This window comes from Chrysochloris asiatica, unplaced genomic scaffold (assembly GCF_000296735.1).
Source record: "Chrysochloris asiatica unplaced genomic scaffold, ChrAsi1.0 scaffold00031, whole genome shotgun sequence".
NCBI classification, from domain to species: Eukaryota; Metazoa; Chordata; class Mammalia; order Afrosoricida; family Chrysochloridae; genus Chrysochloris; species Chrysochloris asiatica.
In genome coordinates, this window is record NW_006408549.1 from 9,415,835 (window position 1) to 9,435,092 (window position 19,258).

A 19,258-nucleotide genomic window follows, 5' to 3' on the forward strand; every position below is an offset into this window, starting at 1 on the left:
GCGACCTCCTGAGGACAACTTCAGGCGACCTCCTGAGGACAACTTCAGGCGACCACCTGAGGACAACTTCAGGCGACCTCCTGAGGACAACTTCAAGCACCCCAGAGAGGAAGACTGGAGACGGCCTCCTGAAGAAGACTGGAGGAGGCCAATCAAGGAGGATTTCAGGCGTCCTCCCAAAGAGGACTGGAGACAACCCCCTGAGGGAGACTTTAGGCGACCATCTGATGAGGACTGGAGACGACCTCCTGATGAGGACTTTAGACGGCCTCCTGAGGAGGACTTCAGGCGACCCCCTGAGGAAGATTTCAGACAGCGCCCTGAGGAGGATTTCAGACATTCCCCTGAGGAAGACTTCAGGCGGTCTCCCCAAGAGCATTTCAGAAGACCCCCCCAGGATCATTTCCGGCGGCCACACCAGGATCACTTCCGGCGGCCATCCCAGGAGCATTTCAGACGGCCGCCCCAAGAGCATTTCAGACGGCCGCCCCAGGAGCACTTCCGACGGCCACACCAGGAACATTTCAGGCGACCACACCAGGAACACTTCCGGCGACCACACCAGGAGCATTTCCGGCGCCCGCGAGAGGAAGATTTCAGGCATCCACCTGATGAAGACTTCAGGGGCCCTTCCGATGAAGACTTTAGGCATCCGCCTGATGAGGACTTTAGGAGCCCCCGGGAAGAAGATTTTAGGTGTGCTTCTGATGAGGACTTCAGGCAGCTCCCGGAGGAGGACCTTAGGGGGGGAGCTCTAGAGGAGGACCCCAGACTTGCTGATAATTTTAGACCGCCTGGTGAGGAGTTTAGGAGTCCACCTGATGATTTTAGAGGTCATCGCCCCTTTGTGAATTTTGGTCGACCAGAAGGTGGCAAGTTTGATTTTGGAAAGCGTAATATGGGGGGTTTTCCTGAGGGGAGGTTTATGCCTGATCCAAAATTAAATTGTGGTTCAGATAGAGTAACCCCTATTAAGATAATGAATCTTCCATTTAAAGCTAATGTTAATGAAATTTTAGACTTTTTTCATGGCTATAAAGTCATACCAGATTCCGTTTCAATACAGTATAATGAGAAAGGATTGCCTATAGGGGAAGCCATTGTTACTATGATCAACTATAATGAAGCTATGGCTGCTATTAAAGATCTAAATGATAGGCCAGTTGGCCCTCGCAAAGTTAAGTTGATTTTGCTCTAGAGAACAGTTCTAAATTCAGAGATACCTTCCCACAGTATTGATGCAGTAAAATGCATTTATTGAAAGTGTTTATTTTTAATTATCTAAAGAAACATTTTAATTTGACCTGTGAATAGATAGAATAAATGTAAATAGTAGAAAGTTACTTTGGTTTTCTTTTGCTTGCAAATTGCCTTTTTTTTTTTTTTCCATTTAAAATTACATATACTTCTTAGAAAGTCGGAGAACTAATTCCTTGAGTTCATTGTTGATGTGTTGGCTAAACCTCAACACTTGTATAAAAGTAGGATTGTATTTGGGGGAGATAAATTTTATATTCATCATTTTGTTTCCATTCTGTAGTCTATGATTTTAACTCAAACTGTATAAAGAAATGGTCAGTGATAGTTCAGGATTGGCATTTTCATTCCTACCTGCCTGCAGACTTAATGTCCTCTTCCCCATTTGGGATATTACTGTGTTTAGCCTTCTGTTAAACTATCATATTACTTCAAATGAATAGACTGTGAATCTGAAACAAACTTGTGTAAAAAAGCATAGGAGAATTAAGAGTTTCCATGTTCATAACTTTGCAGTTTTCATAAAAATAAAAAAAATTGAAACTGACTAATCAATTAGTTATATTTGTATAAAAAGAAAAGAATTACAACTGGCTAGTGTGAAGTTTTTCAACAGCTACATTAAACAATATTTATGGTATGAAGGACCAAACAGTAATAGGCTTCCATATGGTAAGCATTGGATTGTGAACCACAGGGTCAGCGGTTCGAGCCCACTCCACAGGAGAAAGATGAGGCTTCTTGCTCCTGAAAAGATGTATGTTGTTGTTGTTAGGTGCCATCGAGTTGGTATCAACTCTTAGCAACCTTATGCACAGCAGAACCAAACACTGCCCTATCTTGGACTTACCTCACTACTGTTGCCACGCTTGAGTCCATGGATGCTGAGAAATCCTGTACAGTGTCACTATGAGTTGGAACCGACTCGACAGCACTTCACATGTATATAGTTCTTTGGTTTCTTCAACATTTCATCAACCAGTGAAATGAAAATATTAAAAAAAAAAAAAAAACTAATGCAATCAGAGGGACTTTCAGGTTTATTCTTGGAAGAATCGGACAAATAGGTAGTTTTTGTTTCTGATTTATTGATCATTTTATATAACTTGTTTTATTGGGTTTTCAATTTGTTTTAAAATTTGTATCCATATAAAACACAATTAAGACTTTCTGTGAGACTGATTTTGATGTCTTTGCTATTCTGTGTCTAGTGTAGACATTTTGCAAATGCTGCATTTGATTTTCTACCCATAATATTTATTGGGTACTTATTCCTGGGATGGTGCTGTGGATTAATATGCTGTACTTACAAAGTTCATTTGAAATGCAAGGTTGGAGGTTCAGGCTTATCAGCCGCTCCTTGGAAACCCTATACAGGGTTGCTATGGGTCGGAACCGATTTTATTATACTCAACAACATTATGTTGTACTAGGTATAATAAGTGCTTTACAGGTATAAGATCCATCTTAATATTGATAAGAAACATAGAACTTACCACATTTCACAGATGGGGGTAATGAAATTTAGAGAAGTAATATGGAGTCCTGGTGTGGCACTGTGGGTTAATGTGCAGCACTGCAAAGTTGGTTTGAACTGCAAGGTCAGGGTTCAATTCAAGTTCACCAGCCACTCCTCGTTTGGAACCAACTCAGCTACAACAACAAGCAGTAATAATGCCTTAAAGTCATAGCAAGTAAATCATGGAACCAGTTTCAATTCTGACAGACCACTGACTCCAGTTCATTCTTAATATTTTTGCTGCCTCATTTTGTCAATTTAAATTTTAGTGAAAATGCTAAAATATTATCAAGGATAAAATGACTAAAAGTTCTTATATACTCAGGGTTTCTCTTGAATACTATATATTGGCTTCTGATCACAATGGAAAATTGCTCACAATCAAGCAATTTGATTTTGTTTGGCCTTTTTCACAGTATACATAAAAGTTAATATCCTCCATTTCTTGATCTAGTGAGCTCCACACTTTAGCAAACAAAGAATAAAAATCTGATTTTATTTAATGTTTTGAATATCCTTGGTTAGTAGTAGGATAAGCGGAATCTTGGTGTGTTGTGCTATAGGATAAACACCACTGGACCACAAGGTTGGTTTGAACCACAAGGTTGGTGGTTCAGACTCCAGCTGCTCCTCGAAAATGCTATAAGGGCCACTGAGTTGGAACCAACTCAATGGCATTTAAGCAGAATAAGCTGCTAAATTTGGTTCAGTAAATTGCCTTAGTAAGAATAGCTATGGAATGTTAAATCTACTTGAAATAGCACAGAAGTAAAATGAACAAAAATAATACAAAGGAATGATAATTTTTTGAATGTCATTTGATCAGCTTTCCTGAGGAATGTATGGAAGATGTCAGAACACTGTTATCAACTGTATATCAATAAAGCTAAGTCGCTTAAAACAACAGTTAAGGTGAAACCTGTTTCCTAATTGGATTTCAGTAGGGGTGGTGGTAAGCATAGGAGGCAGGCTTCAAAAAGTTCCTGGAGAAAATCAAGACAAAACTACAAAACCAGAATCGTGAGAGCAGCTGCTCAGGAAAATCAAAGTTGACCATAAAGGGGAGAACCAGGAAGAGATGACTAGATTACTAGCAGAAACTAAGTGCATGGAAAAATATTTTTTCTTGAACTACTGAAGTCCCTGCATATAAGTAACAGTAAACATAGGCGCCCTGGTAGTGCAGTGGTCAAACATACCCAACAGCTCTACAGGAGAAAGACCTCGAGATCCCATCTGGTAAAGATTACAGCCTAAAAAAACAGTTAAGTTCTACTGTCACATGGGGTTGCTATGAGTAGAAAATCAACTTGATGGTACCTAACAACATAAGCACAAGCTTTGTTTCATGATTTTTAAATGAATGGGTTGATTTGCAAAATTCTGCTCTCCCGTATTAATTGCCTGGAGTAGAAGCGTTTATTTTTTTTACACCATGGAAACTGCCTACCCCACTCCACCCCTAGCTGATTTACAGCAAGCACATCACCAATTTCAAACAAAAATGTGTTAAGTCCTTGCATATTCAGAATGGCTTCAATAATTCATAACCAGTTGTTTCTCCTCCACCCAATACAGCAGGTACAGGAGGTATATTGGTTTTCCATAAAGCCAGGCATTTTTGTCTAGAAAAGTGTCTCCATCATGTATAGAAAGCAAATCCCATAACTAAAAACTTCGATAACCATTTCAAGGGCAATGGATCTGTCCCTATATCACGTTACACAATCTTGAAACCTTCATCTGCATCAGATATTAGTTATCACTTAATTGAACTGCCTTAAATACTATGAAGTATTTATTATGGTACCTATCTAATTTCAGGAGGAGATAATAAAAGCTCACAGCGGATCCCTATCAGTTCTAACACCAGCTGGCTTCCCCCAAGGCACTCTGCTGGTTTTAGTAATTCATTGCAAAGGCCACAGAGAACATTCAGACCACACATAAAAAAAGTGGCAGCTCAGAACCAGGAAGCAAGCATACAGGCATAATCCTGGAAAGCCTTCCCTAGAGTGGCACACCCCTCCCATTTTCTATGCAGGGTATCTTTCAGCCTTGAGCCATGCAAGCAAGCCAGCCAGCAAACCCTTTTCTTTTGTAGTCTTTGAACAGGCGTCTGCATCCCTGCCATCAGGGCCTGGCTCTTTAAAGCGGTTCCTTGCTGCCTCTGCTGCTTCCTGTCTGTTTTTTTTTTTTTGTCTAAGCCTCTGAGGTTGGCTGCATATGTACATAACTCCTTGTCATTTTTAAGGTATGGCCTGCCTCTTCCAGCGGGGCCCACAAACTTAACACTTTAGTAGGTCACAGATGCGCCATTCACATAATAGGCTATAGTCACTGTTGCATAGTGTATAGTCATTTGCATGGGTATGTTAACCAATTACTGTGACATGCATACCAATCATGGCAGATGCCAGTCCAGGGCCAGACACAAAGTATCAAACCAAGTTCACAGCTTTATTTGGAAATGCACACAAACCAACCCTTTTGAGTAGAAAACTAGGGAAACAGCAAACTTTTTTTCCTAAGAACCAATGCAAAAGACAACATAAAGGAATTTATTTCACCTATAAGAGTGGTGTGGAGGTGGTGTCTGACCTTTGACTTAACAGCTCAAAGCTGATTCCTATGAGGGTGGGAAAGGAGGGGTCTGATGCCCAACCAACTTTTTACCAATTCTGAAACCAACTGTTCTTCCAAGATCCTCAATTATGAGCCGATTTAAGATAAAAATGCAATCCAAATTTCTTAACATCTTATGTAGGGTATTTGTTTTAATGTTTACCAAAAAAAAAAAAAAAAAGTACTGAAGTAATTTTATCACTTAGGATTATTCTAAGGAAACGGTGCTTTGTTAAGACCAGAACCAATAATGATAGTCGAAAAGCTGTCTCAAGTTCATAAATCTTATGTCTGGCTGGAAACTTTGAAATATCAAAATTGTAATCTCCCACCCTAAAACACATCAGGTATAAATTGCCTGGAGTAGAAGTGTTTATTTTTTCACACCATGAAAATTGCCTACCCCACTCCACCCCTAGCTGATATACCAGCAAGCACATCACCAATTTCAAACACACAAAAGAAAATAGTGTACTAAGCCTAATGTAATCAGTAGAAAGACAGTAAATTGCTTTATACTTTCAATAAGTGACTATGCAAGTAATCTTTAAAAAGTACATGGAAAAATGCCACTACATTTTAATTCATTTTTCCATGAACTTTTTGAAGCTTCCTGTATTTTATTTACCAGGTGATCATCCTTACACATTTTTATTGAATTTTTAATGATTTATGACATGCATACTTGGTTCAGGGGCCTTGGTAGTACAGTGCATTACAAGCTGGGTTGCTAACCACAAGATCAGTAGTTCAAATCTACCAGTAGATCCTTAGGAGAAAGATGAGGCTTTCTGTTACTGTGAAGATATACAGCCTTGGAAATCCTAACTAATTAGGGTCACTGTGAATTGCACATCCACATGCTTATGTTTTCTTAGGCAATATTTCATTATATTATCACCTTCCAATATTTCACTATATATACCAGTACTATACTTAACTCTCTTAGCTTGACAGCAGTTTTGTTTTAAAATTTCAATCAAGTTGAATGTGCCTTTTTAAAAAAGCTTTATGCGTGTTTACAAAGAATTCATACCTTGGTGTCCATTTTAAAGATACCTGATTCCACTATTGTTAAAGGGTAAATTTATAGGTCACATGATGAAGCTTCAGGTTTTAATAAACATTGAAAAAAAAATTTTTTTAAGGGTCTTATTATTGTGGTAAAATACATGTCATCAAAATACTGCTTTTTGAACCTAGCGTAGTGGTTACCAATTGGGCTGTGAACCTTAAGGCCAGCAGTTCGAAACTGCCAGCTGTTCTGCGGGAGAAAGATGAGGCTTTCTACTCCCGTAAAGATTTACACCCTTGGGAACCCTGTACAGGGTCGCTATGGGTCGGAACCGACTCGACAGCACTTAACAACTATAAAATTAATGTCACATTCAGTGACGCTAAATTACATTCTCATGCTGTGTAACTGCCAACACTATTTAAAAAAATGTTTTATTGTGAATTACGTGATAGTTTACATGGGAAAACATTAGTTTTACATTCATCTTTCATATATCATTTCATTGCCATGGGTACAATCCCCTCCACGCATCATCAACGTACCTGCAAGCCTATCCCCCTGGTCATCAACACATAGCCCCTCTGGTCACTGCTTCTCTGAGTAGGGTCCCGTTCTCCACTCTTCCCTCTTGATGGTCCCAAGGACCTCCACTCCTAGACTGCAAAGTTAATCACTCCCTCCTTGCTATCGAACGTCCACCTTTACATTTCCAACCCTCACAATCAGTCCTGATAACAATTACTTGCTATTGTATCACAAGAGACCTACCCACACTTCCTTTCATTATCCTGCCTAGACAGATTGGATACTACTCAGTGGAGATTCTATCTTCCTCCACGCCCTCTGGATCTAGGTTCCCTTTTGAAAGCTTGTAAGCCAGTCACTTCTTGCCTTTGTAGGCCCCACTTTGGGTAGCCAATGTCCAAGTGGCCCATCCCTGTCTACTCTGTGTATGGAGGGGGTGGGAATGATCCTTGCTGTAAAGATTTGTTCCTTCTTTTGAGCTACTGCATCCATAAGTGTAGGTCAAGTTCATCAAATTATATCAGATAAATCTTTTTCCTCTTCTAATTGAGCTCTGATCAATCATTGAACCCAGGTCAAGTGGGTATTATCTGCAAGTGTGGGTGTTCTTATACATATGCCCTCTCTTATCAGCTGGACGCTTCACTCTCCACTCTAGTTCTCTGTGGTTATGTCATTGACTCTGGGCAGACATCTGTTTTTAAGACTTAACAGACCTGAATAGACTATTTAACCAAAATGACTATACAGAAGGTTTTTCTAGTGATGAAAGAGGGCGTCCTAAACTGAAAGAAGCGAGGTTGAATTTTTAGATCTTTTGGTGTTTGTCACCCACTTACCTACTGGGTATTACACATTAATATGAAATAACTTTGAAATACATAGTCTTAAGATAAAATGGAACTTAACAGAAAAAAAAAATCACCACTAGGTAGGACATTGAAATGACTAGTATATAGTTATTTTTTAAAACCTTCAATTTGGTCAGCATAAATGTTCTTGAATTATTTTCACACTTTCAGTAGCATTTCGAGGTTTAATATATCAGGCTAGTATAAAGTTTTACAATTAGTAAATTAAGATTTTAAATCACTTAAGATGAAAGTAGAAGCTCAAAGTTTATTTATGAAAATTAATTTTCTTCTGTACTGTCTAGCTCTTCATCATCTTCATCATCTGTTTGTTGATCCTTTTTTATTCGACAGGTAGATACCTGTTTTAAAAAAAGAAAGCAAAAATATTTCCATATGCTTTGTTGCAACAATATGAAGCACTGACGATTCTCTCACAACCTGAGTTGGGTTTGATCATCCATTGCAATGGCCACACAGGACTCAAGAGACCATCCTCACAGTTAAGGGATTTGACAGGGTAGTTAACAGATTACAATTCAGTGTCAGAAATGCCCGGGGCACAGCTGTTCCACAGTCAGCTGCTGATAAAATGTCCACAGGATAGCATTTCACCATAAATCTTAGCCTGAAGGCACTTGGCTTCCATGGGTCAGCATCCCTACTTAAGTGCCTTGGAGGTACCCCACTTGACAAGCAACCTTCCTGCTCATAGTCACACAGCTTTATTTGCTCAGTGGGGTGGGAAGTCCACTGCTCTGTCTTGTTTCACACATCCTTAAAGGAAAGTAGGAGTCCTGGTGGCCTGCTAACCAAAAGTTTGACAGTAGCCACTCCTGGGGAGAAAGATGAAAGCAGTCTGTTCTCAAAAAGATTTACAGATTTGGAAACCAAGATGAACAGGTCTACTCTTCTATAGGCTCACTAAGAGTTGGAGTTGACTGGACTGGATAACAGTGATAGTGGCCACAGTAAAACAGAATAAAATCTTCCATAAAAATGGAAATACGTAGTAATTTTTAGTGGTGAAAATCCATAAAGATCATTAATTTTTATATTGAACAAGGTTTTTCATTTATGTTTTTATGAGAAAAATGTTAAATATTAACCATTTGATTCCAGTTGGGCAGTCACTAGTGCTTCAATAATATACTTTGTTTCAGAGAAAAGTATAAGCTCTTCATATTATGTCAAAAATACTTTAAACAATTTTTAAATATTAAAAAAAGTATTTGAGAATCTTCAAAGGGTTGGGAAGGCAATGATATTTCAACTAAGCAGTGAGAAATAACTGATTTTAAAAATAGTGCACACAAGTGGAATGAGTTGAGTGAGGATCTGAATCTACTACTTGCCTTGTAAGTGTTGACTGTTGCCTCTTGGGTCCTCTTAAAATTTCTGAAAGTAATTATCATGCTCAAAGGACATTAGGTAATGTTTGGAAATATTGTGGTTTGTCATAACTGGGGGTGGTGTGTATGTGCTACTGGCATTTTCTGTATGGAGGTAAAGAACGCTGTTAATTTTATAATATGTATGATAGCTCTTGTAGAAACCCTATAGGGTTTCCAAACCTGCACAGAAGCAGAGCTACATCTTTTTCTCCTCCAAAGACTTACTGAGGTTTTCAAACCACCAAGATTGAAGTTAGCTGAGAAATGCTTAGTCACTGCACCACCAGGGATGTGTTTAGCAACATTGTTCAGTTCCAACACATAGTGACCCTGTATAGTGTTTCTGAGGAGCGGTTGATGGATTTGAACCACCAACCTTTTAGTAAGTAGTCCAGGGCTTATCCTACATTGCCACACCAGTATGCCTAGGTAACTTTGTTGTTAAGTGCCATGAGTAGGTTCTGACTCATAGTGGCCCTATATAGGGTTTTCAAGGAGAAGCTGGCAGGCTTGAACCACCAACCTTTTGATTAGCAGTCCAGTGCTTATCCTACAGTGCCACACCAGGATGCCAAGTAACATTACTAGTTTTAAATAGTCAAAATGTTACAACCACTATATATTATAAATTTATGGTGTTTTTATGCAAGGCATTTATGTTGGAATAGAAATAAAATTTGGTTAAGGGACGAGATGCATACATAAAGCAGTAAATATATGCTTAAAAAGAATCAAGAAGGTACTGGGTTAAATTTACCCTGAAAGTCTTATTTTGCTTAATTTGCACATTTTAAAGGTAGATAGGAAAAGCTTGGATGCTAACCAAAAGGTTGTCAAGCTAAAACCTAGCAGGTAAGTGCTTCGTAGAAAGACCTGGTGTTCTCCTCAATAAAGACTATTGTTATTGTTAAGTGCTGCTGAGTTGATTCCCACTCAGCAACCCTATATAGGGTTTCCAAGAACCCTGTGGCTTAAAACGACCTTGAGTTTGAGTGCTTAACCTATGGAGCCACACCAGGACTCCCCATTAATGATTACACCCAAAAAAACTGTGTGGGGCAGTTCTACTCTGTCTCACAGAGTCGGTATGAGTCAAAAATTGAAACGACACCTAACAACAACAATAAGAAAAGGGTACAGTTCTCTAAATCAAAAGTTAGCAAGCTATAGCACTTGAACCAAATCAAGCACAAGCATGCCTTTAATTTTTGTAAATAGTTTTATTGGAGCACAACCATACTGACTATGTGTTGTCTATGGCTGCTCTTAATTGTGATATAGACCACAAAATACCTACTGTAGTCCCTAGGCCTACCCTGCTCTAGAAATCAAGCTTTCTGGATATAGAAAAATGAGAAAGTTGGATTTCCTTCTAAAGATTTTTGCTTTTTGGCCTTGGAAATGGTCAGCAAAAGCCTCTCTTAGGTAGGGCTTTGGGGAAAGCAGTAAGTCATGATAGTAAGATTTAAACCTAAGCCATCTGACTTCAGAAATCTGTGCTATTTTTATTATATGAGTACCAGAGAATAATCTAGCATTCTCCTGTCCTTTCTACCTCTGTTTTCAAGTGTTCTGCTTTGGAGAGTAATATGTGATTATACACAAATAATAGTTAACGTAAGAAATAATATGTTATTAGAGCTGTGCTTAGCACTATCTTCATATTTTAAGAGAAAATAGGCCCAGAGAGGATCAAGTTATGAGACGATAAGGCCAAAGGGAAACATTTTTTGTACTGAACAATTCAAAGGCAAGCACTCCAATCATTGTTTCTAGCTCACCTGTCCTGTTCCAGACACACATTTAGCTGACAGCGATCTCGGAAGAGGCGACTTTGAATTTGCTCTTACAATATCTAAACGAGATGAATAATCTGGTGGATACAGAGAGTTTCGGAAAACCTGTATCAATGATAAAACAACATTATTCATAAAATAGATACTAAACAACAGTTATCTAGAAAGCCAAATTTCCTTTTAGTTACAGTTTTTCAGAACAGCCCGCCCCAAGATGGACAAATATTCAATTATTTATTGTAAATCTAAAGGAAAAACAAAAAATATAAAAATAATTTAACTTGGAAAGATGAAAGCTAAAAAAATAAAATTCTGTTTGGACCATGTAAGATGATGAAGCCAGTAAATAGTAAATTAAGTCATTTAAATGAACACTTGAGTGCTTTTACCAAGAAAAACCCAAAGGCAAATAGGAGTGTTCGTACACTGAAAGAATCTGCAAACTAGTGGGGAAGTTACAACTCATGCTTTTGATTTTCTGTTCTGCCATCCCTCACCTCTTATTAAATCACATTACAGGAAATTGGTGCTACTGTAATTTACGGACTCCGACCTCATCTAGAATCTGAAATGCCATGGCTTGTTAGTTCTTGTTCTTTAAAGCGTAGTTAATCGCTCTGATCACTTCTCCCCCCCCCCCAATTTCTCTATGTAGAAATAAAGCAATAGGTGAGGTTATCAGGTATGTATTAATTACTTCCCTCCTTTATTCCTACTCTTCACCTCATCCAATCCTTTTTTTTTTTTTTAAAGCAAATGTCATTCAGATCCTTTCCAAGAAGCATTTTTCCTTTATTCAAAACTTCAAGCCAACAAACAAAAGCTTTTTTAAATAAAAGTTCCTCCTCCTAATCTACAAACAAGTTCAAGATCTATTTTTAAAATTATTTCAAAGTATATTATTCCTTTAAAAAGGTCTAAATATTTTATTGTCTCCATTCACTCATCAGTCTTGCTTTTATCACCAGTCTTATTCATCTTCACTGACTCTGTCCTTGAAATGTGTTTTCCATGCCCTCCTAAACTCTCATTGTGCTAGCATACCTATTTCTTCACATTTCTTACACCTTGAGTGCTTTTAAACAGTTTCCCTTGGGCCTTTCTATTTTTTTTAAGATGTGTTCCTTTGAAAGATTTTACCTATATACTATGCTAAATGGCTAGCCTCCTACCAACCTTTCATATACTCTTTCCTGAAAACCATGTTCATCTTTCAAACCATCTTCTGCTCTCCTAGACCAGTAATGTCCACTAGAACTTACTGAGATGATGGAAATATTTAATATTCTGCACTGGACACATGTGGCTACTAAGCACTTAAAATGTGGTTCATGTGATAGAGGAACTGAATTTTTACTTAATTTAAATGTTAAGCTCTGTCCAGTCCCAAATCATAGCAACTCTATATAGGGTGTCTGAGTCTTTAAGTATTTACAGTAACAGAAAGTCTCATCTTTCTTGCACAGTGGCTGGTAGGCTTGAACCACGGATCATGTTGTTCACAGTCCAGTGCTTATCGTATGGACCAACAGTCATATATTCTAGTGGCAATCATTCTCAATAGTCCACTTCTAGATTCATAATTACAGACATTACCGAGCACTAGAACACCAAGTTGGAGTCCTGGTGTGGCAATGGTGTACGATAAGCACTGGACCGCAAGGTCGGTTTGAACCACAAGGCTGCTGGTTTCTAGTCACTCCTTGGAAACCCTACACAGTGTTGCTACAAGTTGAAAATGACTTGACGGCACTTAACAACAGAAGACAAGCTAGTAACCTGGGCATTCTACCTAAATTTCTTACCTGGTATTTGTGCTTTTGATTTTTTTGACTTCACACACCTTTACAGCTTATCTTTATTAAGACCAAATTCTGATTATTTCTTTATTCACAAACTTTTTGTGGCTCCTGACTACCCAGAGTCCAAATGCTTTGGATTACATAAAATCGCCCCAAACTACCAAGCACTATAGCCTCTGGAGTTAGCATGCAGAAATAATGTTATTTATTCCTTGCAGTACTGGTTCCTCAGCCTGAAATTCCAGCAAACTCACTCATTGTTCAAGAGTCAAATCACATGTCATCTTTCTTCCGTTTCCTCCTGTTCTCTTCACTCAGTATGTCCTACCATTCATATGCTCAGTACAGCTTTTATCTCACTATTTTGTATACAACTGGTCTCTACATCTTGAGCTAAATACCTCTAGCAAAGATCCCTCTTTTATCTTTTAAGAAATGTTTTATTGTGAATTATGTGCTAGTTTACAAGGGAGAAGTTAGCTTTACATTCATCCTATGGTATATCATTTCATTGCCATGGTTTAAATCCCCTCCATGGATCATCAACCAGCTAAAGGGTACACCCTGCAAGTCTGCACCCTGGTTGTCAGCACACAGCCCCTCTCCCTCTCTGGGTCTACAGTCCCCAGCGGCTCCATCTCTCCACATCATCGTCTCTGCCTCCATCTCTGGCATCACTGTTTCTCAGGGTAAGGTCCCGCACTCCGTTCTTCTCCCTTGATGGTCCCAGGAACCTCTGCTCCTGGATTGTAAAGTCAATCACTCCCCTCCTTTTGCTACAAAACGTCCACCTTTACATTTCCAACCCTCACAGTCCTGATAACAATTATTCACTATTGTACCACATGAGTGCTATCCCCATCTCGTTTCATCACCCCCACCCAGACAGATTGGATACTTCTCAGTGGAGATTCTACCTTCCTCCACGCCCTCTGGATTTAGGTTCCCTCTTGAAAGCTTGTAAGCCACTCGCTTCTTGCCTTTGTAGCCCCCCTATTTTGGGTAGCCAATGTCCAACTTGCCCATCCCTGGTTACCCTGTGTATTGAGGGGGTGAGAATGATCCTCACTGTAAAGATGTGTTCCCTCTTTTGAGCTACTGCATCCATAGGTATACGTCAAGTTAATCAAATTGTATCAGATTACTCTTTTTTTCCTCTTCTTCTAGTTGAGTTCTGATCATCCAGCCATTAAAGCCAGGTCAAGTGGGTATTATCTGCAAGTGTGGGTGTTCTTGTGCATATGCCCTCTTTACTTATCAGCTGGACGCTTCACTCTCCATTCTAGTCCTCTGTGGCTATGTCACTGACTCTGGGCCCAGGTATCCCCAGGTCTTGCCATACTGCTGGCCAACTAGATCTCCACCTGGGTTCACAGGAGTCTATTGATGTGGCAGCGCTTAGCTTGCAGCTTCACAGCTGTTTTTCTCTCACTTCCCCTTATTGGTGACCAACGTGGTCGCAGTCAGAGCGCATGTCTGCTCGTGTATTCCCACTGAGTCTTTGTCTTGGAAGGAGGTTTGCTCTGAGGGGACTCCCTCTATTATCTTTGCAGTTCCTTTTAGTTTAAGACAAAAACCTGGCAAATAGAATTAAATAAATAATGCTAACATGAACTTAATCCCCAAGTGTGGGGAAGAAAAGGATACTCAAACTTGGGAATCTTTCTGTATGTTTAAACTTCAGAGAAACTACAGGACACCGAAAGATTCAAAGGATGAAACATTATCTAAAGAGATGAGTCTTATGTTTAGAGCAATTAATCATCCTGATGTGTCAGAAAAACAAGATGACTCAATCTAATTAACTATTATTTTGGTCAGAACCCATTGCCACTGAGTTGATTCCAACTCATACATTCCTTTTTAAACTCTTCCAGCAAAAGCAAAAGATCAGACTCTTGGTGTGCTGTAGGATTAAGCACTAGTCTGCAGTTCAAACCCGCCAGCCGCTCCTTGGAAACCTTATACAGTGTTGCTATGAGTGAGAACTTACTTGATGACACTTAACAACAGCAAAAATTAAGTTAAAAGTGGAAAATGGAAGATAATCTACACCCTTGGGATAAAAATCTAAACCAGTTAAAATATTTAACATGTTTCTGCAAAATGTAATACATTTACAAGAATATTAATTTACTGGTAATAGTGTATTTTACAACATGATCCAAGATCTCTTCTAGGATTAAGTGTCAGATCTCAACAAACTTTGAAGTGACTGCAGAGAGGTCATCGTTTGAAGGAAAAATGGGCCTGACAATATTTTTTGATGGTTTATGACATAACTGTAGAGTACCCAACTGCCAAGAATGAGCTACTTTCTGAATAGGTCTCAGCTGTTTCTCATAAAGCATGGACTAGCTAGAAGATGAGCAAGTTATTTCTCTGTTCCTTTCTGTGTTTTTCTTATTATTAACCAACTGTTTATTTACTGCCAACCACATGATCAGAGTCCTGGTGTGGCGCTGTGGTATAAGGCACTGGATGAGGTTGGTCTCCCCAGCAGCTCCTTGTAAACTCTATAGAGTCGCTATGAGTCGCAACTGACTCAAGGACACTTAACAGAAACACAGCTACAAGGTCAGCAGTCCAAACTCCCTGATACCGGTTTGATAAAGTTTACTTCCCCAGGTTCCATAATTCTTTCTAGACTGCTCTCCTCTCTTGTTGGATGCTGTCCGACTGTTGTATGGCATTAATGGTAGTAGTTCATGCCTAACGTTTATTGAACACTTGTTTAGCGTACTGCATTAGTATGTTAATTGATTTCTACACATTGTTCCTTATTCACAACGTGATACAAAGATTTTGCTGACCGTTCTCCTACCCACCCTTTGAACTTCTAGTCAAATTACTCCTTGATTCTCTAGTATTTGGAACCACCACCATATACACTCACAGCATATATTTTTTCCTTTATGGTACTAGTCAAATAACAGCTTAACGAGCATTTTATGAGGCAAGTCCTGTAGGTATCTCTGTTTCAGAGAAGAGGGAGCTGAAGTGTGAAGAAGAAAACTTGCTCAATATTACCCATGAGGAAATTGATATTATAAAACACATCAACCGCACAGCCCTGAAACCTCAAGTTTTTAAGGGATCTCCATCAAGCTATCTAGCTAGTTGATTAAGAGCAATTGTAAGAGATGTTAAAAGAAGTGTTGTGGCAAAGGCTATCCAAGACAACTGCAATGAGAAGGGACACTTGGAAACCAAAGGAAGGGCTTGAAGGAACTTTTATTATCAGCTAACCAATGGTAAATCAACGGTAATAGAAAAGGAATAGAAATGTTTTTAAAGGTGAACCATACTTCCAGTGAAGGAGCTCTGGTAGAGTAGTGGTTATGAACTGGGCTGCTAACCTGAAGGTCAGCAGTTCAAAACTACCAGCTGTTCCATAGGAGAAAGATGAGGCTTTCAGCTCCTGTAAAGATTTACAGCCTCAGAAAGGCTATACAGGGTCGCTATGGGTTAGAACCGATTCCACGACACACTACCACCACCACCACCACCACCACTTACAGTGAGTCCTGGTGTGGCACTGGATTGCTAACTGGATACAAGGTCAGCAGTTCAAACCCACCAGCCTATAAAGCATTGCGCTGAGTCAGAACTACTGACTCCACGGTACACAGTAACAACAACATCAATGCTTCTGGCAGTATGATATAGAAAGGGTTATCTATGGTCAGACTTCTGGGTTTGGCTCCCAGTTCTGCTACATACTTACCTCCCTGGGAATGTTTCTTAACCTCACTGTGCTTCATTCTCATTCTTAGAAATGAGGACAATAAGTACTTTGATGGGAAGGTTAAATGTATTTGGTGTTAACTGCTGTACAGTTGGTTGCAACCCAGTACAGGGTTTCCTAGGAGTACCTGCTGAGTTTGAACCATTGATCTTGTGGTGCAGCGCTTGTCCTACAGTGCCACAGCAATTACAATCAAGGAGCCCTGGTAGTGGAGCAGGTTACAAGTTGGGTTGCTAATTGCAAGGCCAGTAGTTTGAAATATACCTGTTGCTCAGCAGGAGAAAGATAAGGCTTTCTGTTTCCATAAAGATTGATGGCCTTGGAAACAATATACAGGGTTGCTATGAGTAGAAACTGAATCAAGGGCATACTACTACCACTGCTGTAGTGAAAATGAAGGAGTCCTGGTAACATAGTGAGTGGGCTGCTAACTGCAAGGTCAGTAGTTCGAATCTACTAGCAGCTCCAAAGAGATTTACAGCCTTGAAAACCGTATTCAGGGTCGGTATGAGTGTGAGCCACCACCACCATAGTTAAAATGTTTAGATTGATCACTGGTCCAAAGTAAGAACTACATAAACATTTTCTATTTCATAAATGATAGATAAAAGTTTAGCTATTTAAAAATAGGACGCAAAAAGGAGTAAAAAATTAAGAAACCTTAGCTTCAGTACTGGAAGGGAGAGACTCTTAGGAAGTTGTCTGTTTGACAAGCACAGTAAATACACATGTGACAATGCAGCGTAATTAACAGAAAACTAAGTGGCACTGGAAGCATACATACACATACAAGAAGCACCTTGAATTTAGTCAAGCTATTTTCTGGGTTTCAGAATTAAGTTTCCTGGAGCCAGCAGAGAAGTGGAATAATGAAAAGGGCCAGAGGATCTGTTTATGGATATTTTCATTAAGTTCATTAAAATTAGTTTTGTATATTTTGGTAGGCAGCAGGGAATCTTTAGATTGTCAAAATGGCAGACAATTCTCTCATTTGTTAATACAAAATTCTAGTTATCTTTGGAAAACAAATGGTCATTTGCACGTCTATAGAGATAATATGGACAAACTGTCCTGCATTCCTGGACACAAAACTACTCTTGTGTCTAATTTATTCTTAGAAGGTTAAGAGGATAGGGCATATACTCCTTGAATTTGTTTACTGAAGCTTATATAATATTGAATTTCTCTAATATTAGTAGTCAGTCAGAATGATCTGCATTTAACTAAAGCTCCCTATGTAAGTTTACATTTATTTCACAGTGATGAAGCCACACAAAACCTTTTAGAATCTCGATTCTTTGATTAAAGTGACCATGAACAAGTTATTTAAAGCCTGTAAGTCTGTTTTTTTGGAGTTCTGATGGGGCAATGCAAGATAATGCACTGGTCCACAAGATTGGTTTGAACTACAAGGTCAGTGGTTCAAACTCACCAGCCACTCCTTGGAAACCCGATGCTATGAACTGGAACCGATTCCACAGCACTTAACGACAAGAAGTCTGTTTTGGGAGTCCTGGCATGGTGCTGTAGCATAAGCTCTGAACTGCTAACTGCAGAGTCGGCAGTTGAAACTCATTAGCCACTCCTTGGAAACCCTATTTAGAGTCATTATGAGAAGGAATTGACTCAACGGCTGTTAGGCTGACTGTTAACCACAAAGTCAGCAGTTCGAACTTACCATTTGTTTCTTGGGAAACTTATACAGGGTCACTGTGAGTTGGAACAGACTTGACGACATTAATGACAAGTCAACAGCATTGTGTGGATGCTGACTGAGAACACGGTAAAGCTTTGGGCATGGTGCATGGCACAAATGATCAAGTTAACACATTTTAGTGAGCTTACATCGCTAGTCAAACTGAGCAACTATTTACATAATGGCTTTATGTAAATTCCATTTTATTATCTATTAATAAATTAACTTGAAATTTCATCATGGTTAATGTGAAAAGTTAGATATAAATAGAAAATCATTAAGAGTTTAGCTACTCAGGACCACACAAAACAGCAGCAGCATTCTGATTTCAGGTTTTCACCCATACAAACTAGTGCTAGCTTTTAAACATTTCCATTGTAATAGAAAAATTGAGCTGAAACAAACAATCCTACCTGCAAATCTTCTTCCTCATCAATCTTTTGTATATTTTGGTAGGCAGCAGTGTAGACCTCTAAAGCTTTGCCATGGAATAACATTTCAATAGTGATAAATTCTGAAAATATATTCTAAAAAACAAAAATTTTAATTTAACCAATCAGTTAAAATTTTTTTTAACTTTATGAGTTTAGTAAATTTTTTATATTCTTAGCATTTTATGAAATTGAGGTATCTTTTTTTAACATGGCAAATGAAATGCAAAAGATAAGCAGAATAAAAATAGTTGCAAAGGCTTTCTGCAATGAAGTCTTCAAATTATACTAAGTATTGTCCCATGTCATCATTTCCCTCCTAGTGTTTAGTTACTTCTCCTATTTGTATCTAGCATTGTCTTTGCGATAAGGAAAGATCTGATTACAATGTATGTCATATATACTTAGATAGCACACAGCTGACTAAATACAAGGGTAAGTCAAAAAGTATTGCTATTAGGGTTTCAATTCACACAATGCAAAGGTTTAGCCCAAATAAAATCTTTACATAAAGGTTTAGCCCAAATAAAATCTTTACACAAAGGTTTAGCCCAAATAAATTCTTTACATAAAGGTTTAGCCCAAATAAAATCTTT

At 38.8% G+C, this 19,258-nt stretch overlaps 2 protein-coding genes across 3 annotated transcripts in view; one reads left to right on the forward strand and one right to left on the reverse strand.

Moving 5' to 3' along the window:
* RBM12B (RNA binding motif protein 12B) overlaps positions 1–1,198 on the forward strand; it is a 3,166-nt gene extending 1,968 nt beyond the window's left edge. The window contains exon 2 of the mRNA XM_006859219.1: positions 25–1,198. Within this exon, the coding sequence (XP_006859281.1) occupies positions 25–1,198 (1,174 nt within the window). The remainder of the gene's footprint in view (positions 1–24) is intronic.
* Positions 1,199–7,975: 6,777 nt separating this feature from the next.
* The window catches only part of FAM92A1 (family with sequence similarity 92, member A1), a 34,592-nt gene continuing 23,309 nt past the window's right edge, over positions 7,976–19,258 (reverse strand). The window contains exons 7-9 of one of the 2 annotated variants that reach the window (XM_006859221.1): positions 18,645–18,758; positions 10,971–11,090; positions 7,976–8,157 (exon numbers count right to left, since the gene is read on the reverse strand). In XM_006859221.1, coding sequence (XP_006859283.1) covers positions 8,077–8,157; positions 10,971–11,090; positions 18,645–18,758 — 315 coding nt within the window. In that variant the 3' untranslated portion in view covers positions 7,976–8,076. The remainder of the gene's footprint in view (positions 8,158–10,970; positions 11,091–18,644; positions 18,759–19,258) is intronic. The other variant, XM_006859220.1, reaches the window with a different exon arrangement.